Raw genomic sequence first — 22,665 nt, 5'->3', positions numbered from 1 at the left:
AAAACAAGTATATATTAAAAAAGAGGCAGCAGTGAATGATTTTTAGAGACTTAAAGATTAGTATTACAAAGAGTGGACTGCATGCACACTTGCTGAGAATATAAAAGTTCCTTTGACTACAAAACTACCAAGAAAGAATAAGAACTCACAGCAGAAAAGGGTTGAATGAGCCTTCAGTTAGCATAAAAAAAAGATGAAGAAGAGATCAAAGTGGCATGTGAGATCATGATGTCCAGACCCCACCAAAATCCTGAAAAACTCCTAGATCGAGTATTTCCTATTACCCTTCTGAAAACAGGTGCATAAACACATTACTGACACATTTATTATTCCAGAAATCTGATACCAAAATAAAAGTAACTTGGACAGAAGGAATCAGCAACGCATTCAGAAGCACTGACCTAAACTGGTGCATTCGTATGGTGTCACTGTGAAATGCAGAAAGTGCAAATGCACTTCTCCAAGCCAGAAACAAAACTCCCATTGACTGAAATATACCCAAGACTGGACTAGAAAGATGCACAGAATAACCTCAGGGAGATTTCTGAAGGACATGTCCCTGTGGCACGGACACACCTGCTATTAACACAAATTTAGGAACAATTACGGGCAGGACACATCAGATTTCTGTATGCCCAGGGACTAAAACTACTTAGCAGAAAGCACAGCAAAACAATTGTTTTCAAGCACTCTAGTGTGACATTTCTTAAAGTTAGATCAGAAGCAAAAGTTTCCTGGAAGAACACAAGGCCGGGCTTAAGCTGAGTGGGTTCTGTTGTAGCAGCGATTTCTCACCAAGAGTAACTGCCCTACACAGAAAACCCACAGCACTTATCAACAGGCATTTCTGTCCCTCCTGTCCCACAGCTTCATTGTGCCTTCAACTGTTAGCATCTGTCAGATGAGAACGCTGAACAGCAAGCAGCTTTCAAGGAGGTTGGCAAGGAAGGGAAAAAGTAAGAAGTTGCTCTCAAAACTGAACAGCTTTGTTTATAACGGTCTCCCCCAAGAAGTCCGAAAACTTCAAAAGTCTACTTTCAAAACGTTACTTAAAAATGATGTATTTCAAAACAACAGAAAGACAGCAAGTCCAGTATTTGATATTTGCAATGCCAAACAGCAATTTCAGAAGATTTATTTCTTTTTGAAGTACAGAACAGAGCACATGCATAAGACCTGGTCCTCTCCACAAATACAAGTACACTCACTGTTCTGAAGGAAGATCACGCATTTAGCAGCATTGTTCAGTCAAAAAGCTGAGTTTTAAGTCAGTTAAGACCCTGACAGCTACTAGGGAAGAAGAAAATATTTTGCATTTCTGAACACTGTTTCTAGCTTCTACTGCTTAGCACTAAGCCATTCCTACAGCAATATATGTATCAGCAAGGAACATGATTATGCTGAAGCTTATGCACAATATACAATACCACATCAGAATAAAAAAATATATTCTCTGTTGTAACTTTTCATTACAAAAATACCAGATGGTGAAGACAGGCCTTCAGGAACAATCTCACAGAAACTAGGCAGGCTGAGACATGCAAACATTTGACAAAATACACACATGTACACATACACAAATGTTGCACTGAGGACTAAAGAACTGCGCAGATCAAAATACTGTGTCACTGAGGACAGATGTTATCAAAAGAGTTTTTCTAAGTATGTATTTAAGTAATTTGCTGTCTAATTAGTCTTATGCTGATCTGCCAGCTTGCTGTTGGCCACACATGCTCTTAAATTTGACCTCCACGGGAAGTTTCTGTACCCACTACTAGAGCACAAAGTCTGAGAAGAAAAGAAATCAGTTCTGAGTTTTGTTGTTTTCACATACCAGTTCATTTTATCTTAATAGCAGTACACAGGGCTGAACAGGTTAACTACAAAAAAGTCAGCTGGTATTTCTTCTTTTCCTCGCCTATGAAAAAATGCAAATGGTAAAGCTCTGAAGGAACTTTAGTTCATAACAAACCCATGTGCCTGACAAAAAACGGGTCAAATAAACATACTCTAGAACACAGACAGTCTTAGCTGAGAAGCAATGCAGAATTCTGACACACAACATCCTATTACAGCTGCTTGAGGAGGTACAGGATACATTGTCTCAGCAGCCTGAAGTCAGATTACAGTCTTGGCCCTTTATCAGTATAAAAGTCTACATCAAGGATCCAGACTTGGTTCCTGTTCTTCAGTTTCATCAGGTAGTTCTTCAGCAGATGCACCACACATGTTGTCCTGGTTATCTGCAGACTGATTTAACTCCTCAGGTTCCCCCGCTGCAATCTGAGTTGTTTCTTCTTCCTCTTCTTCCTCAACTTCCCCATCATCCTCTACATCCATCTCAAACACCCTCACATGACGGAGATTTGAACTTAGCTACAGGGACGTTAAGAAGTTTCAGTTAATAGAATCATAGAAGCATAGAATGGTAAGGGTTGGAAGGGACCTTAAAGATCATCTGGTTCCAAGCCCCCTGCCGTTTAAATGTCAGCCAATAACTTTGTAAACAGCCTTTATCTTTGAAATGGAGGTATCAAGAAAATTAGCAACTTTTTTATGCCTCTGTAGGCTGAAAAGTAAGGCAAGCAGAACTACTAACTTCTACTAAAGTTTATCCATGTTGTTTTATGAGAGAGGTATGACAGCATCGTGTCACACTTAGATTATGAGAGAATAACCTATTTGTTAAAAAAAAAAGTTCTGATAACTCTCACTAAACTAGCAGAAACAGGTCACCGCTCTCTCCACCCACAGCATGTTTTCTTTAATAGTTCACAGGCTTGTTCACAGATACTGCACTTACCACACAGGAAACTTTTCTAATGCCATTTACAGCAACATACTGAGCTTTCATGTTCTCCAGCACCCTCCACTGATTCTCCAAGAAGACAGTACGTGTGGGTATCTCACCACTTTGCTCATCCAGCCTGCACACAGCCAAGAAGAAAAGCATAATACCAGCACATAAGAAATAATTCCAGTACCAAGAAAAACCTCAGTTTTCCAGTTTTTTATGTCTAAGTTTTATTATACCATATGCAACAAGTAGATAAGGAAGGAAACCATCATAAAAGAAGCCAACCTCCTGCTCACCCAGCACATTCCAAGGTCAGGGACCTTCTCAAGGAGTCCCACCTGCTCATAAAGCAGCTGTGGGCATTATTTCCATGATGTTCAATGAAGTTATTTCCATAACTCTGCTACAGGCGTTCTACAGGGGGTGATCCAACTGTGGAGACACACCATGTTTCAACTGAGGTAAAATATTACAGCAGGTGAGAAGGAAGTCGTAAAGCCTGTTCTTCCCACAAGTAACAGCTACAGCAGGAGGATGGCCTTCCTTCAAACATCTCGTCTGCAAGAAGAGGAGTTTATGAACAAAGTCCTGGAGGCGATGCCTCCACTTCTACAGGTTTGGCCTGCATGACCTCTCAAAGTTGTATGACTTCAGTTCACCCCAATTCATAGCGACTGTATGAAGGAACAGCCTGCCTATTACAGTGGCCAGGATTAGTTTGAACTTGGTTTTAATATTTTCATTCTTTAATACACAATTTCTTTGTGGCACAGAAAAAAAATTTACAATTCAGTATGGCTCTCTATTTTGAGGTAAAAAATTATCTTAAACAATCCACCAGAGGCATAGGGAGAAAAAGAAAAAACAAGCATGGCACAACAACTAAAGGATTGGATTCACTGCTTGAACTACATTGGCCTTTTTTGTGCGTGTGTGTTCACTTCCCCTAGGTGCTCTCCTTTGCCTAGGCCAACACAGAGTGAGGCACCAATTCTGATGTTTCAAGGCTAAGACAACATTTACAAGTGTGAGTACCAGGGAAAAGATGAAGAAATAGCTGTAAATTCTTATTACAAGGCAGAGGTGTATGAGCAAATATGCTGAAAACATCCTAAATTCAAGCATTCCAACCAGCAAAGTTAGCACCCCCTAAAGAAAACAAGACTTCTGATTCGACAGGATGTCTTGAATTGGTCCTCCCATTTTCATGAGTGCCGTGTACACAGGTAGTATTCAGTCTCAAAAAAGTAAGACCAACCCCAACCCTCAAAAACCCACAAAACCAAACACAGAATCACAGAATCACAGAATGTTCGGAGTTGGAAGGGACCTCTGTGGTCATCTAGTCCAACCCTCCTGCCAAGCAGGGTCACCTAGAGCAGGATGCACAGGACCTTGTCCAGGTGGGTCCTGAATATCTCCAGAGAAGGAGACTCCACAACCTCCCTGGGCAGCCTGTTCCAGTGCTCCATCACCCTCAGAGGGAAGAAGTTCTTCCTCATGTTCACACGGAACTTCTATGCTTCAGTTTGTGCCCATTGCCCCTTGTCCTGTCACTGGGCACCGCTGAAAAGAGCTTGGGCCCCATCCTCCTGACACCCACCCTTGAGATATTTATAAACATTTATTAGGTCCCCTCGCAGCCTTCTCTTCTTCAGGCTGAACAAGCCCAGCTCCCTCAGCCTTTCCTTGTAGGAGAGATGCTCCAGTCCCCTCATCATCCTCGTAGCCCTCCGATGGACTGCCTCCAGTAGCTCCCCATCTTTCTTGAACTGGGGAGCCCAGAACTAGAAGCAGTACTCCAGATGGGGCCTCACTAGGGCAGAGTAGAGGGGGAGGAGAACCTCCATCGACCTGCTGGTCACACTCTTCTTGTTGCACCCCAGGATGCCACTGGCCTTCTTGGCAGCCAGGGCACACTGCTGGCTCATGGTCAACCTGTCGTCCACCAACTGTTTAGGAAGCTTCCACCTCCCCACCTCACTCTCCCTGGCACAAAGAGTTTTTGTCTTTAAAATATTTACACACACCCACACAAAGCACAAGTAACTGTACACAATTAGAATATTTGCTTAATCTGCCTTTCAGCTCTGCATTTTCAGACTTGCTCTAAGATTTTCAGTACCTTTTAGTAGAATCCCAGATGAATTCCCTATCTTGGTCCTCATCTGTGTATACTGAAGATAAAGGTAGCTGAGCCAGGACTCTCTCCTTCCCTTCTTGTTCCAGACTCTCCTTCAGAACTACACTTACAGTTTCATCATCATAGAAGTGTGCATCTAAACAACTGTAGCATCTACAGGAAAAAAATTAAAAAGCATCAAGGAATAAAAGTGAACACAGAACTTAAATATTTTTAAGCTGCACAGCATTCATGTTAAAAAGTATTCAGTAGTTAACAGTGAGCTTTACTGTAAATGATAAAAAGGTCAGTCATGCAGCTAACACTGAAAGAATCATAATCACAGCAGACTCCTGTATCATGCAGGAGAAATTATTCTGAAAAAAAAAAACCCAAACAAAATAAAAACAACTTAATAGCAATCTTACTTTTTTCTCATTTCAGGTGAAATGAAAGAAAGAGCAAACACAAACACCAAAGAATATTTAGAAACACAACTGAATGTACCGAGAGGAACCACATCTGGCCTTTCTACATGAAAAGCATGAGCCTAGTCTGCCATGCCTCCTAAGATGCCTTCGTACAGGCATATCAAGTCTTATTCCATCTTACTTAAAGAACATCACAGGTATAAGCAAGAGCTGTTTCCAGCTAGCTTTGTTTCTTGCATGTGTGCTAAAGCTCTAGTTTTCAACTAGAAAACTAAAATTTACTTGACCTTGAGATGAAGTGCAAAATTAGACTCTCACAATCCTGCAGCTTCATGCACCTGTGCCATTTCTTACAGCCTGACTCACTCAGGGACTACACGCTGGTCCAGCGTCTGAAACACTAACTTGCAGGACAAAAGCCAAGCTACAATGCCTGAGAAGTTAGCTTAATGTAAAATAAACACTAGAAAACCTGGTCTTCAATTTAGCAATCTGCAATTCTGGAAGAAAAGTCAAATATACTGACCTGGAGTCTGAGCTCTCATTTATACTGTTGTTCAAGAAGTTTCCAAACTCAACTGCAAGAATTCCATTACTGACAGACCTAGAAGAACAGTGCTCATTATTTCAGTGACTAATTTATCTCCCATTCATAGAGAATCCAAAATCTCTAATGCAACTGTGGTAAGTGACGGTGTAAGTCTGTTGAAGCTTAGCACAATGCACGGCTACATCCCAGAATGATGTAACTGGTGAAACGGGAAACTGCCTCTGGCTTGTCGGGTACAGTTCTTCTTTGCTAAACTCAATCGTCCTAGTCTTAGGTTTGCTATGTTACTTGTTACTCAAATCTACAGAAAACGAGTTTAGATTAGTTTAGATATCAATGAAGAAGGAAATAAGATAATTTTTGTCATCGACAGCTGTTAACTGTAAACACAAAGATATGTTTTACCACGTATTTTCTTCAGCAGTAAAGCTGCTTTAAAAATTACCACTCCCACCACAGTTCATGATCTCCACAAATTAAATGACACAGATTGTAAAAATCAGTATTTTACAGAGATGAGGAGTTTCTGTTGTTTTCTAAACCCAGGTCATTTCAGTGATCCCACTGACAGAATTCATCTTAAACAGCTGTATCAGCACAACCAGACAGTGACAAACTCCATCTTGGACACAGAAACTCCTGAAGGTACACAAATCTACGCCCCAAAGAGATGTAGTCTACTTGTAGCACCTACGAGTCCACTTCCCATTTTTTGTTAAGAGTATTAGATTACAGATTGCAAGGGGTTAATCAAAGAATATTTACAGTAAGACAGAGCAGCAATGAAAGCGTGATTCCCTGTAATTTTTCACAAGCTTGCACAAGCAAGTAATTCTGTGAGGAACAAAACCAGGGGAGCCTGATTACTTTTTTCCTAAGCCTAAAACAATCTTGGGTCTTGTGACCAGATTTTCTGAGTCTATCACAACACAAACTCCCGCTGCAGCTTTCTACCGCACTTCCTAACGTCCTCCTCGTTTTCTCTACTATCCCAGAAAGACTGCACTCCTGCTGCTCATTCCTTCTTTTTACAAAAAGATTCAAATCGTAATTGTCTTTGTACTCATGTGCTGAAGCTCAAAAATCACTTTTTCCCTCTTTTTGTCTTACCTGGAAGTATCAGTATGTCTCCTCAAAATGTGTATTTTAGAAACAGAATTTTCTAATATAGTGAAGAGAACATAATGTATATTGGATGTTTTGTCATTCCACCTGTTATGCAGAAGAAGGAAATGAAAATATAAGTCAAGTTCTGATAATTGGTAAATGACCTAGAACAATGAATAGCAGCATACTTACAGAAATGGCAGTTTAAATAACTGAGGTGTGGAATCTTCACTGAAAAGGAAAAATCAAAGCAGTTTATAAAATGCTGCTGTAATTTTGTGCAACTGAGCTTTAGAAATAGTGTAAAGAAATACCTTTGTGAAGTTTTGTAGAGAGACAGGCAGACTGCTTGATGCACTGACTTTCCAATTACATCCTAACAAATATAATGAAAATAAGCCAAAAAATGCAGGCAGTTATTCATAATTATGCACCTTTTTAAGACCAAAAAACCTAACCAAATAAACAAAAACACCCCACTACATCTGAAATAAAAGTTCACCAATATTTATGCTGGAATAAACATCCCTAATGCAAACACTACTGTCACTTGATACACTTGTTTCATGTTTCTTCATAATATATAGACTAATGTATTGCCAATTAACACAGTTACCTAGTACACAGTACATACACCAAGCTAATTAATGTTAAAAATAGATCCCAATAATGTGGAAATAGAAGATGCGAAACAAAAAATCCCCCATTACGCTTTCCCTAGTCAAAGGCTTGAGACATTCCAGCAGTGGTGAAGCTGGGCTACACGGTACTACCTAAGTTGTAGGCACCTGAAGCTTAAAACTTCAGGCCTTACTAAGCATGACTACAATCTTCAGTTGAGTGCTACCCCTAAAAGAAAGTTATCACTTACATAGACTGGACTTACCGCTGGCTTTTGTAAACACTGATCAATGACCGCTTCCATTTGCCTTTTGACAAAGTGCAGTGATTTCTCAGGATAGTAGGGAAACAAAAGTGGACTTTCTGTAAACAGATAAAGTTCATTTTAAAAATGCTTATATCTCTATAAAAACATATTACACTGTCATTAAAGTGATAAAGTGGAATGAGACCAGTGGAGGGTCAGTAAGATGGTTACAGGGCTAACAATGAGGAACCTGTTGCTCTCTCCAGCTGCCCAAAGGAGGAGATACAGAAGGCATCATTTTAAAGATGAACACAGTGAGAGGAGATGATGTCAGTCATAAGCTCCAGCAAGGGAAATTCCAATTAGATATAAGGAAATAAGTTTTCACAAGGACTGGTTAGTCACTGGAGCAGGGTGCCAGAGAGTCTGCAGAGCCTCTATCCTTGCAGATGTAGAAGACCCAACTACATAAAGCCTTGAGCAACCCAGCCTTGCTTCAACACTAGCCCCGATTTGCTTGGATTAAGTGACTGCCTAGATTGTTCTAACTTAAGTACCTAACTCAATTACAATATGAAATTAGATAAATGAATGAGAAATGGTGGCCTGTCTGCCCTTTCAACTTTCCTTGACAGCCCATTCAAAATTGCAAAAAAGATGGAATTGTGTTTAGCCAAGAGCTAGAAACACAGTTACCATAAAATGTCTTGTTTAAGCAAAACAATTTCCATACTTTTTATATAGCTATGATGTGGCTTCAATAGCACTGATTCGTTCTTATGAAACGAACTACTATGTCAGAAGACGTTTAGCTTTCGGGATAAATCTCAATACTTATTTTTAGTACATAACCTGCTTCTTTTCTGAAGTTTAGCTGGAAAAATCATAAAAATTACATCAATCAATACAACAATGTAAAACATCAAAGAAGGGCAGAAGGTGTCCATCACAGAAGCATTACTTGTCCTATAAACCTTACCATCCTGAGAGCGAAACAAACATCTCCACACTTGCCAAATTATTATCAACAAAATCACTTACAATCCAGTTCTACGAACAGTCATGCATCTTGGGTAGTAACAGAAGTGACCAGTCAAGTAGTCTACACATTTGAAGTAACTAACATATTTTCAAAGTATGTCTAAAAATATGTTTTCTAAATACTTTTCCAAACAAAAATGCTACCACTTCCCTGCTTTTTATTGAATTAAGTAAGCAGAAAAAAGGCAGCTATAGCAAATTCTATTTCAAGACTGCTTATGCCGTAGAAGTTTTACAGTCTATGGTTTCCAAAGTTAAACAAGAATCATCTTCACCATCAGCTTGTTACAGCCTCTTACTTCTTTTTCACCACTAACTAACAAAATAGTCTCTGACTCCAGTCAAAGAGAATAAGTTAGGATACTTCCCACAGGTATGACCTAAGTGTAATTATTACTTCCTTGAACTGGAATTACGATCTCCTGAAACACACATCTCCTGGGATTCCTTCCAAGGCAACAATTCTGGGACTGGTACATAAAAGGTAGGAAACTCCCAATACCCAGAAAATGGTAATTGACTGGGTAAACAGCTACATAAACCTGTGTAGAATATCAAGGCCCACTTCTGTTCTCCTCAGATGGAGATCCATGACTAACACTATAGAAATAACCCGTAAATACAAAAAAACAGATTACTCTTCCACATTTGGTACATTCTATGTGTATCTTTGACTCACTTTTACTTTTTACTAAAGCACACGTTACCTTTAAGATGAGTACTATTCTTAAGAAAGTTAAACCACTGGTTTCCCTCTGTATTAGGTGGTGACACAAGGTCATCATCTTCATCTTTCAAGTACTAGAAAAGAGACCAACATTCGTAAGATTGCATTTAAAGAATAAGGGACCTCCAACATTGCCCCTCAAGAGTCTGTTAAAAATTTCTTCTTAATATAACATGTCCTAGTCCTAAAACTAAATATTCCACCCCTTCCAGAAACAATAAGAAAAATCAACTGTTGTCTAAGATCATATAGTGACATTTCCGTAAGAAATTAATTTTTAAATCACGTTTGAGCACAAATGTTTTGAAATACAGTGATTAATAGTATAAAGACAACAAACACATTTCTGTTTTATGTTACTATTGCCGGCCATGAAGAAATATCACTGTTTTCCTAAAAATACAGCATGTGTAAGGTAAAACTGTAAGATATGTTTTTAAACACTCCTTTTTCTAACAATAAGGGGAAAATAATTAAAATACTCTCCTTTATCAGTACTGGAATGTGCAACACAGAGCAAAAGGGACAGAGAAGAAAAGTGGGCACAGCTTTAAAAGCTTCTCCATCTCAGCATTTTCTCATTTGTTCTTTTTTCACTTATTCCCTAGCTCTTTACCTGGCCAACTCTCTCCACATTGAAGTATTTTCCTTTACGATTGTAAAGTTCTGGTGCCTGAAAAAATAATGCAAACAAAACCATTATTTAAACCCAAAGTTAATGAGAAATAGTGTACAGCAAGATGATTGAATTACTTTACTATTAAAGATTTTTCAGATTCAATTCTTGGCAGCAAAAATACAGTCAGATGCTGTACTTCGCAAACCAATACAACTTACCTCATTGAAGTGTTCAGTAAGAAAATCAGCAACAAACGTAATATCTTTTTGAGTCATCTAAATGAAAAAAAAAAAACGGTGAGAAAAGCAAAGAATACGAAATACATTTCAGTGAACATGTTCTTTAGGCTGAACAGGCCCAAGCTCATCTCAGCAGAGCTGCTCCCCAGCCAGTTGGGGCCCTGCTGTGCAATCGCAGGGGATTACTCTTCCCCGGGACAGAAACGTGTATTCGTCCTTGTTGAACTTCGGGAGGTCCCTGTCTGTCCATTCCTCCAGCCTATCTGTTTCCCTCTGGAAGGCACCTCTGCCCTCGAGCGTGTTAAGTGGTTCAACCAGCGTGATGGTGTCTGCAAATCTGATGTAGGTGTATTCCGTCTCCTCTACCGGGGCGTGGGTAAAGACGTTAAAATCCTATTCCGGCTAACAGTCATTTAGGGCATATAAAGAGCTGCTATACACAGAGGTCTTGCATTCACATACAGTGTACTAAAAAGAGCAGTATTAACAAAGAAAACAGAAAAAGTAATTCATGCGAGACAGCATATTAGTGTGAACCTGCAGGCACCAGCTTTCTCAAAGGCACTATGCTTTAAGTTTTGAACAAAAATAACCTTTAATCTTGCCCTCTAAGTCAAGCAGAATACAGAGTATACCACTACTAATTAGAAAATGTTACTACTACCTTGTTCAGCTCTGGAAGCACGTGATCTTCTGACATCCTCAACATGGCTGAGGAAAAAAATAACATTCTTACTGCATTAATATTGTTTTCCTAATATTCTTAATTTTCCATGGCTACATAACAAGACTGTGCTCATAAAATAGGAAAGATTAATTTGTCAGAAGCAAAAGAGTCTGGAATGAAGAATTATGAATTGAGACTGAAATTGAGCTTCACTTGCCCCACTAGCTTACAATAAAAATCTTGGAGAATTTTTATCTTTAGTCTTCTCCAACTGCATTGTACCCTGCACAAGTATTATAAAGAAGGTTCATAAGAATTTATTCACGTACATACTAGGAGTAGTAAAATAGATATATATAAAACACATGAATACTGTCATGCCCAGAATAATGTGTTTTAAGAGGATTGCACAGAAGTAGTTTTAAACCAGTGAGGCTCAGATAAACAGTTCTCTGTTTAGCTTCAACACAAGCAAACACAGTGAACATTTAAATAATGAAAGTTCTAATGTTATGATAGTTATGATAGTTCTGCTCTCTGCATTTTTAAAAATTAAAATTACTATGTTCCTGCTAGTAAGTGCTAACACTGCATTTCTGGTGCTTCTGCAGAGTAAGACTGCTTAGTTTTTTGTGAAGTAGTTCTAAAAAGATCATTTAAAAATTATAAACCTATTCATAAGCACTTTGCAAAAACAAGCAGGCTAAACCACGGCGTTCTGCACTTCCTTCTAACATTTTACCTGCAGCTACCCAGCTACACTGGGAGGTGGCTATTAAGTGCATCCGGACACTCAAGAGACTGTTTACATCTGCGCACAGCCTTACAGCCAGTGACAGAGTCAAGGAGAGTTAGACGATACTTCAAATTTGGCATAAACTAAACAAAGTCCTTGAATTTCTCCAAGTCAAGATGAGCAAATTTCTCGTGAAGTAGACAAGAGTTTCGAGTAACATTACAGGATAAGTATATACAATACCCACTGTACAGACACAACGTTTAATTGAGAACTATTAAAGTTATGATCTATGTGTTTAATATTGTAATTATTCTTGCCTCATCATCTGTAACCTTTTAAATGCCCAGAAACTTTCTGTGATAGAAATAAACAGATAGTTATAACTAAGATTGGCTTAACTACTTGCCGACTTTTCAGTGCTTACAATACAAAACAGATACTGGATGCTTACTAGGTCATCAAGCTTACCAACATACAGCCATCGAAAAAATGCTTTGAAGTTTTTCATACTACTGTCGATAACTCTGAGCAAGAAACAAGAAAAGAAATTACCAGATCTAAATGTCACAAGCTGCTCCAGACTTAAGTCCCATCTTTACTACAGATAGGCCTGCAAGCACTATCGATTTAAAAAAAAAAACGCTCAATGTAACCTTCCAAGTAAGACTGTTCTTGGGGTGTAAGTCTATGAGATGCAGTGAGACAAGATAAAGCTCACCACCAACAGAGGAGCCTCGCTCTCCCAACTTTGTCTGTTCCCAGCCACACGCTTCCCCTTAGATACAAGACTCAACAGACATTTTTTTCAAATTCTCCAGACTTTATACTTACTGAAGCAGTTCATTTGCTTTCAGGATGAAAGAGCCAACAGCAGTAATAGCCTCTGCAAAAAGAGCTAACCATTATCATTAAGCTTTCAAAAGTGAAATCAGAGTGCGTAAGCAGCACACACTATACTGTACCTTCAATTCCAGACACATCTAAACCCAGAGACTCATATTTTTGTTTCCATAAAGCCATTCCTTTCAATTCGCTCAAGTGGTGTAACAGTGCCTCAGAGCCACTAGGAAGGCAGAGAAAAGTAGTATAATCTTTTAGTCACCCTTTGGAAATTCTCTGCTTCACTGCATGCTACATTTTTATCGCACAAAGTGGAGAGATTTATAAGGTGGTCTGGCATATAAGAGTTAAAGTATCACTTCACAGAAAAGCAAATATTGTCCTAATGATTTTAACCATCACACAAAGTCGGTGTGAATATTTTGCATATATCCTATAAACACACCATGCAGTGACACACAGATGATGTGTCCCAGAGATTGTTTAAAATACTTCAATAGCTCTCCATTACCCAAAGGCAAAATAGTACATTTCACCATGATCACGGTCTCAGCACCAGCACACCTCCATACAAAGAAGCACTGATACAGCATACTGTCTTTCAGCAAAGCATATAATATGCCATTTTATCTATAATTCATTGGGCATTCTGTGACTTACCTCTGCAAATGACTTATGACCAACTTTTGTATACTGGAATAGGAAGACTCTATGGACTGACCGAGTTTTTTTAAACCCTGTTAAAAAAGAAATACAAACATACAATAATGTTCTGTTAACTTAACCGATCAGTGATTAAAAGATATTGGAATAGACTATTTTAACATGTTAAAAAATATTAACATACCTTTACTGTCAGTTGGTTCATTAGTAATGCCTGAAGTTCCAGGCTAAAGGGCGTGGGGGAGAGAACCAAATAAACGTTCATTTTGTATTTCAGTATCAAATGCAAACGCATACTCAGATAAAACAACAGTAACTACCTTGCTTTGCCCCATAACAACAGCTGCATAAACTCATCCTGAACAGAAGTGGTTGTATTCTTCTCCTGTCAGTCAAAATGATTGAAATGGGTTGGTGAAGAGATTAAATCCAGGCTACCAAATAATCTCACAAATACTTTAATCAACAGTGTATCGGAAAACACACCCATATCCGTGAATGCTGAAATCAGACTACCGACCACTGGAAATTTTCTAGTATTTTAAGTTCTTTCGGTTGTATTACCTAGTAAAAATTCTGAGCAGTTTGCCATCACCAAAAATATACTTTTTTTTAAATAAATAGATTATTTGATTTGATTCCATTAACTTCTAGCCATGGTCTAGGAACACAAAATTTAAGCAAATCCGTGGCTGTTATACATGCGGTATTGAACTAGGTTGTAAGCATTGGTGAGCTGTTACTCAACATTTACAGTGTCCAGTTTATCAATGACTGAAGCACAAAGGGCACGACCTTAAACAGCAAGCAACTGACCAACAGCTGTGCAAGCTGAAAGCTATCACTTTTGAATAACTTAGAATAAACAAAACAAAGAAGTATCACAATACAGTCGTACATGATTGTACTTGGATATCCCCAGTGTCAGAGCACCTGACACACAATAGCTTCCAGGTTGCCTCTGAACTTAGGAGGCATTACGCTTAAACAACATCACGATATGCAGTACGTTAACATGAACAACAGAACTACTGCAAAAAAAAAGTTTTTCCAAAAGAATGGTTAATACTGCAGTACCTGTACAAACTTTGTTAGCCGTGAGTCCATCTGCATCAATATTTCTTCCCATGCTTCACACATGCAGGTCAATGACAACTTTATATACTGTAGTACACATACGGACATCAGTGTTATTCCTTCCCTCCCTCCCCTTCAAAACACATGTAAGAACCGGATGATACAATACAAAGGGAAGATGTATTGAAGATATTATATAAAATGTATTATCAAATTCCAAGTTAGAACTCTACGCTTACTTAACATCAACTTAAGCTTCCTACTAGGAAGTATTTATTTCATTTGCATTAACAATATCGAAGTGTGTAAGAACTGTGATATTAAAAAGATGTCATAACACAACTGTACCTGTAACAGAGTTGAAATGTGAGTAAACTTCCGGGCCATTCGAGTTACCTCAGGTAAGTAACTTGATAACAGACTAGTGTCCAGCTATAACAAATGAAAAAAGCAACAGTTAATGGATGGCTTGTCTTTTAAGAAATTTTAGATTACAGAAATGAAAAGACAGATGGCGAGGACTCTCAGAAAAGCTGTCATTTCTCATTTCCTTAAAGCTGATTTTAAGAGGGAAATACATATAATTCAAAGGGACAACAAATATTTTTAATACATCTATACAAACACCTGACAGAGTTCCTCATTTTGGAGTTCAAACAGTAATAGTTTTAAGGATGACTGTTCTGGGCAGACTGGATAATCAACAGCACTGCTCCTATGCTGTTGTGTGCAGAATGAAGAAAATCTGAATAACCGTGACTTTAACTGAAAAAATGAATGTTATATTTAAACTAGTATTTTAAAAGAATGCCTCAGATCATCATCATCAGTTTCATCAGTGAAACTGCACGTTAACGTGCTAAATCCAAAAGCTAAATTGGGGTGAATTTCAGAAGGGCTGGAAATAGCAGCTTGTGTTTTTTCTGCAAATAATGAGAAATCAAGAAAACTACCAGAAAGCAATTAAAAAAGCAGTTTTACTTTTAAAGAACATTTTAAAACTACTTTACTTGCCTGAAAATATGTTATCTCTGCTTCACTGTCTGAAGAGTCTCGTACCTCTGTAATAACCGATAGTGATTTCAAATCACCAGACAAACATAGTCCACGACAAGAACCTGCCACCTGAAGGATTCCAGTTTAAAAGTTAATGAAGAATTGCATCTTCTCTAAGATTTATTTACTGCTTTAACATATCTGCATACAAAGCAGGCTTCGTTAAACGACATGCAAAAACAAAGTGGAATTTACAGCTACTGTTCAGCAACAAAAGCACTCTTCTTACTGTGGATTTGTGTTGAACTTTGTTTCCTGTGAAACAAAATGTTAAAATCGCCAGAGGTAGAATGTCTTTCCAACAATAACCACACAACCCAACTGAGAGAAACAACTGTTCCTTTCTTTAAACTCCAACAAGCCAGTTTCACTTATATGTAAGCACACCTATGAATTTTTTCATTCCATTCAGCGGTAATTTGGTATATTATGAAGAAAAAACATGGAATGGGATGGGACGTACCCCAGTTACTGTAGCAATCTTGAACATTCCATACGCATAAATCTCAATAAATCCTGAGCTGCCACCAAGGACAAGAGCATTAAGCCTATAAAAACAGAAGAATATGTGTTGGTGAGCAAATTCTAATGCATACAGATATAACTCCTAATACTTAAATTCCATCCCTTTCCTAAAGATCCTCTAAAGGATCACTGAACAAAAAGAAAGACTGTACTACTGTCTACGATCAAGAAATTTAAAAACAAGAAATAATTTGCTTGGATTTCACTGATAAGACCTGCCTCTAACATTTACAGAAAGAGTATCAATTACTAAATTAACTGAGAGAACAGGGAAAAAATAAAATTTAGGCACAGAAGTCCTTCTTTGCTAACTTTACACCTTCTAGAAGAAAAAAACTAACAGTTCCTAGCAACAGCCCACCTACCAACACAGGCTGCAAAGCATTCTTACAAAGCTACTTTTGTATTCCTCTGAGTTTATCCTAACTAAAGACAGAGTACGTTTGTCACAGTCACTCAGTGGTATTCCTCAGCAAAACCTCAACAGGAATAAACATTTGAAACGGATGCAGCAGCAAAGAACAGGCATGAGTGACAACAGCATTGGGAACAGAAACCAAATTCAAACAACAGAACCTTGGACAGACAGCTCAGTGTTTTGCTCACTTATGAAAGCCAACTCACTACTATGACTTGGGAAAAAGTTTTTCTATGACCCCTACCTTTGTGTCTACGTTTAAAACATTAAACTTTGGACAGGGAGGTTATCTGTTGCTGTCATACACCCATACATCTTCAACTACATATATCTGCTCACATTACAGCGAGCTGTAGTAAACATAAACTCTCCAACATAAAAAATGAGAATGTTTCACATGTGCCCTTATAAACACAAGAGAACTAGCTGTAAATTCTGCCTGTTACACACCTAAATATATGTTAAAAGAGATTGCTTCCATTAAAACCAGGACGGAACTTAACAAAACAGTATCTGAAAAACTTTTGGTTTAATTAATTGAATGAAGGAGCACAGAATCCAGAAAGCTCCTACACCACAGATAGCCGCCACGTCTCTTTCTAGTAAGGAAGTCCTACTGTAAGAAGACATATCAAGTCTTAAAAAGGAATAACTGCTGATAGAGAGAGATGCAAATTTCAAAATAAGGAGGATGATTCTCAGAGGCGAGATTGTAAGGAACAGTGAAAGAAAGCAAAGCAAAGCAGTCAGGCACAGAAATTAAGCGCCCTCCTCAAAGACGCACCACACGCACTGCACAAAGCCAGTCTCAGTCTGCTAAGCTACCCTTCCTCCAGCTGCTCCTCATGTGTTTCCTAGTAAGAGATGTTAACTTTACTTCAAAGTAATCCTAACACAGCTAATTTCAGAGCTAATTTTAGGTCTAGCTTTGTCACACTCATGCAAACCCACAGGAATTCCCCGTCTATAACAAGTATTTCCAAAGGTCTCCAAGACCAAACATCTACAAGACGTACAACACTGCCTTCACACGTGCCTCAAAAAATCTTCTAAGGAAAAGAAGACATGGCACCAACAGCAGTTCCTGATGAAGTGCCTTATAATCCCTCTAAATTGAGGAGAAAAGGTGTAAACTGACAGAGACTTTTTCTTCAAAATATTCTTTGAACTTTATTCTTTTTATATGAAAAAAGAGATATTCCATACCTTTTCTCCAGGACCCTTAAAAACAGATTATGAATAACTCAGAAGTAAATCCACTTACCCACTATTTAATAGCTCTAAAAAACCCAACTACCCAACAAGAAATAACCCATAAAACCGTAACAACGCACATACATAATTTACCTTACATCACCCAGAAGCTTCATAATCTCATCGGACTTCTCTTCACTGAAAATACAAAAAAACATGATTGGGGTTTATGTACCTTGTCTCAACACCAGAAAACAACATAAAACAAAAAAAAAAAAAAAAAGAGCGAGATACAACATGACAATTTCTTACCTGAAAATTTTTGCTGTGGTACTGTAACTGAAAACAAAATAATTATCGTCAATAACAAAGAGCAGACATCTAACCCAAAGCATCTGTCAAGCATTATGAATAACCAAAACAGTGACAAATTGTATCCTCTCAATCTTTACCAGTATAATGCTTACTTTTTTGGTAGCGCTGGTAATTTAGGTAATAGGAGATTTGATTCATCCTCAGCATTGTAAAAGGAAGTGAGAACACTGAAAAAGAAATAAGACTGTCTTTACTACCCAAGCTCTAAAACTCGGGGGGGAAGAGACTTTCTTTCTAAGTTGAAAGTTACAGCATATACTCAGTGTGTCATGTATATTAAAGAGTTACAAATATCAGAGGGTCATCCCTTATGAGGCCTTTAATAATTTATTAAATTAATAAAAGAAGTCTGTTTTCATTTTCACGAAAGGAGAATATGAAGTTTGTATCTGCTGGCTCAGCCGCTTACCACCAAATCACTCCTCATCTGTAACGCAGTTACTGACTGAGGCTTTGTTTAAACCCTGCACAACCCTGCAGTACAACCTACCTACAGCTCAAAAAAGCTTCACTCTGAAGACACATTACAGTGAGAGGAAGACTAAAGTGCAATACTTAAGACAAGTATTAGTCTAATACACACCTTAGACAAACCAGAAGGATGAGATTCCTACCCCCATCAGGAGAAGAATGCTAGAGTGATTTAAGTAAAAGTTATTTTCTTGCTATTTTAAGACTGGTGTTTTCTGGAGGTGGGGGGGAATCCCTAAGTCTGGCTTACACCACCTCCCTTTTTAAAATAAATATTTTGTTTAATTATTGCCCTGCACTGCAATAAGGTGCATACTGGAGGTTTCTGTAAGACCACAGAAACAGAGACCATGATGTCATCCAGCTCACAAGTGCTGCTGAGAATTGTCTAATGCCACAGAGCTCATGGTCACCAGGGGCAATCTGACTTCCTGAAGCAAGTACACCCACAACAGAACTGCCAGTGGGGCTGGATGTAACACCAAAGGCACACCACAAAAGATGTAAGCACCAAACTAAAGATCTTGAAAACAGAAGAAAGATCTAAATGCAATATTTATTCTGAGTAACAAAATAGATTAACATAATAACATTCCTATAACTAGTTTAATAAATTAATTGGTATTGAAGTAAACAGGATCAGAAGACAGGCTGTACAAGCTAACACTAGATCAATCAGCTCCTAAGAGCTGGGGGCTCAAGAGCATGCTGGAGTTTTTGTGTATAACCTAAAGAATCACAAGACTAAGGTATCAGCACTAAAAATACGCATATGAAAAGCGCCTAACAAAAAAGGAAAATTTTAGCCAAGTGATAAAAAAAAAAAAGCCACAGCTACGTAACATTATATTATTTTATATGACTGCTTGTAACCCATAATTTACTTCTAGAGTTTTTTGGACTCACCTGCTTTCCTCAGTTACTTCCATCCAATGCATGTATGTAACAGATGAGTCCACAGAGAAAGAGTGCAAGCTTTCAGGTTTTTCTACATCACACAGAATAATCCGCTTGGTATCGGTAAGGCCAAAAGCCAAAACTAGAGAAAGATTAAGTAAAATATATAAACTACCAGTGGGCAAAACTTTGTACTTTATACTGAACTAGAAAATAACGTGTCCTCAAAGCCAACTTCTGGGCAGAAATTTTCTCTTTGTCTATTTATAGTCCTTCCAAATCCTCATTCGAAACCTACTCATTAAAATGAAGGTCTGAACTCCTATTGCATTTTTCATGACAAATTTAAGTCAAAGGCATTATCCCACAATTATTTATCTACATGTTAGCTGAACACACTTCTAACATTTCTAACACTAGTTCTGATATAGCAGAGGCTTCAGCTTTCGCAAATTTTTGCTAAAATTATAAACTATAAAATTTAAAAAAATTATAAATTATCAAATTACAAAATTCACCAAAATTATACCTAAAGACTGTGCACCAGGAAGGTCTGGGTTTCATTACAACAAAATACAATTTAAGACTTGCTGAGCAACTTTTGCATCATCTTCTTAACTTTATTAATCCATAAAAGCATATGGCAGGAATAGGTTTCTGTGCTTACTTCCTTGTAATCACAGGCAACCAGATTAAAAAGAAATTGCTTAAACTCCTCTGACTCCATCATAAAACTATACAGATATTTTTTACCCACGGAAGAAGGCTGTTCCCATTCTCCAGCTTTTCACGAGTCAAAAAACTAACTAATTTCCAGCTTAGGTTAGCTACTAATGTCAGTATTATTTCTGTTGATAAGGAAAAGGCTTTTTTTTCTTCTCTGGTGTATTATTAGAGCAATTTTAGCCTCTAAAGTTGAGCCTATGCTAAATAAGCTAAGCTCTTCAGCCAACCCTGACTGGACAGGGCTACAAAGATGATTAGGGGACTGCAGCATCTCTCCTATGAGGAAAGGCTGAGGGAGCTGGGCTTGTTTAGCCTGAACAAAAAGAAGGCCGAGAGGGGATGTTGTAAATGCCTACAAATATCTCAAGGGTGGGTGTCAGGAGGATGGGGCCAGACTCTTTTCAGTGGTGCCCAGTGACAGGACAAGGGGCAGCGAGCACAAACTGAAGCACAGGAAGTTCTGTCTGAACATGAGGAAGAACTTCTTCCCTCTGAGGGTGACGGAGCCCTGGAACAGGCTGCCCAGGGAGGTTGTGGAGTCTCCTTCTCTGGAGATATTCAGGACCCACCTGGACGTGGTCCTGTGCAGCCTGCTGTAGGTGACCCTGCTTTGGCAGGAGGGTTGGCCTAGATGACCCACAGAGGTCCCTTCCAACCCCTAACATTCTGTGATTCTGTGACAGCCTCTCTCTCTACTCACACAATAAATTTTGTCATTCATGTGAAAACATTAGGCTTAGTTAGGAAGTTTTGCTACACCTTGAAAAGTGGTATCTTGGACAGAAATCCACCTTGCCAACCTTCCTTGCAATTGCTTCCAACAGTGTAACTTTTATTACTTTGAATAAACCTACATAAAACCAAGCCACCCTTCTCTTCACACACAGTTTACTTGAAAATTTCCTTCACTGATAAGAGGTATCACCACCGCGACTTTCACCGATTTCCAGCGCGGTTTTTATTGCACCGTATCACCTCATATACTTGACATTACTTTTGCCATCTGGCCTCCAAGCAAGGGCAGTCACTTCTTTCCCTGTATTTTCATTTGGAGGCAAACTCCACACTCGTTGAAAGTTTGCAAGCCGATGAAGCAAAACCTACGAAGCAAACACGTTGAAGACAAAAATCAGCCACCTTCTCCCATTAACACCAGTTTGCAAACCGGTTCAAGACGCACTTTTTGATACCATTTCTTAGTAAGTCCTCTGTGCTAAGTATCACCCGCTTCTCTAGCAAGACGATTGACTCCTATCCCATCTCAGAGGACAGCACACTGCTTACCATACAGCGTACGGAGAAGCAAGCTGTGCCTGGCGTAAGCCTAGAAGCCTGTGGCTGTACACTAGAAGAGGGCAGATTTAGATTAGACGTGAGGAAGAAATTCTTCACCGTGAGGGTGGTGAGGCACTGGCAGAGGTCACCCAGAGAAGCTGTGGCTGCCCCCTCCCTGGCAGTGCTCAAGGCCAGGCTGGATGGAGCTCTGAGCACCCTGGTCTGGTGGAAGGATTCTCAGCCCATGGCGGGGGGTTGGAACCAGATGATCTTTAAGGTCCCTTCCAACTCAGACCAGTCTATGTTTCTACGACCAGCGGGAGCTCCCCACGCTTCCCCAGCAGAGACAGCCTGAAAGCACGGCAGTCTCTCTCCGTGCACGACCGCATACAGCAGCTCCAGGAAAAAAAAAAAAAAAAACAACACCACACAAAACAGGTTTAATTGAAATTAAATGTCACGTCCTTTGACATCCCACAGATGCAGGCACTGAGAGCACCGCCCGCGGATTTGTCTGGAAATGAGCAAGCGGAAGGGGACCGGGCGGTAAGCGCCCAGACGCCTGACAAAACCCGCCGCTCCCCAGCGCCCGACTCCGGTACGAGGGCCGTGCCCGGGTGAGGGCAGGGGGCCGCGCTTCCCGCCAGCCGCCGCCCTCCCCCCGCAGAGGCCTCCCCCCGGCCCCCCCCCGCCCGGCCCGGCAGCCCCGCGCTCACCTCCCCCGCTCTGTTGGCCAGCGCGATGAGGTCCCTCTTGGGGGACCAGGCCATGAAGACGATCTCCTGCGGCAGCTGCTTCTCGCCCACCTGCCGGAAGGCGGGCATGGCGGCGGGCCGCCCCGGCCGGGCTCCGAGCAGCGCCCGGGCCCCTGCCTCCCTTCCCTTCCCTCCCCGCCCCGGGCGGCCCCCGGCCTCCCGCCCGCCGCTCCCGGCTTCCGGAGGCGGCGCTTCCCGCCGCGGCGCGGGCTGGGCCCGGCTCTGAGCGCCGAGCCCGGGGAGCGGGGCGGCGGGTCAGGCCCGCCCGGTGCCCCTCCGCGGGGCGAGGGGTCTGCCCGGCGGGAGACGGCTCCCTCCCGGCGCGGGGCCGAGAGGGGCGAGAAGGGCCGCGGCCTCGGGCGGGGCGGGGAGGGCCGGGCCGGCTGCTCCTCCGAAGGCGCCCGTCGCTGCGGGCAGGCCGCGGCCGCGCTCCGTTCCGCTTCTGGCGGTAACATCTGTACCTCTGCCCGCGTCGCCGAGCCGAAA

At 40.2% G+C, this 22,665-nt stretch overlaps 1 protein-coding gene across 1 annotated transcript; it reads right to left on the bottom strand.

Moving 5' to 3' along the window:
* Nucleotides 1–1,119: 1,119 nt before the first annotated feature.
* ANAPC4 (anaphase promoting complex subunit 4) lies at nt 1,120–22,256 on the bottom strand. The gene is made up of 28 exons (XM_075420652.1): nt 22,141–22,256; nt 21,144–21,249; nt 19,433–19,565; nt 18,148–18,222; nt 17,993–18,019; nt 17,834–17,878; nt 16,007–16,091; nt 15,502–15,612; nt 14,836–14,919; nt 14,488–14,574; nt 13,731–13,795; nt 13,595–13,637; nt 13,408–13,484; nt 12,870–12,970; nt 12,739–12,790; nt 12,376–12,431; nt 11,166–11,212; nt 10,481–10,537; nt 10,260–10,316; nt 9,624–9,717; nt 7,894–7,991; nt 7,322–7,383; nt 7,200–7,238; nt 7,011–7,112; nt 5,877–5,954; nt 4,923–5,093; nt 2,804–2,927; nt 1,120–2,376 (listed from the first exon to the last, which is right to left on the bottom strand). Exons 1-28 carry the CDS (start codon nt 22,246–22,248, stop codon nt 2,161–2,163), a joined length of 2,400 nt encoding a protein of 799 aa, XP_075276767.1. The 5' UTR covers nt 22,249–22,256; the 3' UTR covers nt 1,120–2,160.
* Nucleotides 22,257–22,665: the final 409 nt, after the last annotated feature.

Source organism: Opisthocomus hoazin, chromosome 5 (assembly GCF_030867145.1).
Source record: "Opisthocomus hoazin isolate bOpiHoa1 chromosome 5, bOpiHoa1.hap1, whole genome shotgun sequence".
In the NCBI taxonomy this organism is placed as follows: Eukaryota; Metazoa; Chordata; class Aves; order Opisthocomiformes; family Opisthocomidae; genus Opisthocomus; species Opisthocomus hoazin.
The sequence above is the reverse complement of the archived record's forward strand: the minus strand, read 5'-3'. Positions and strand labels throughout refer to the sequence as shown.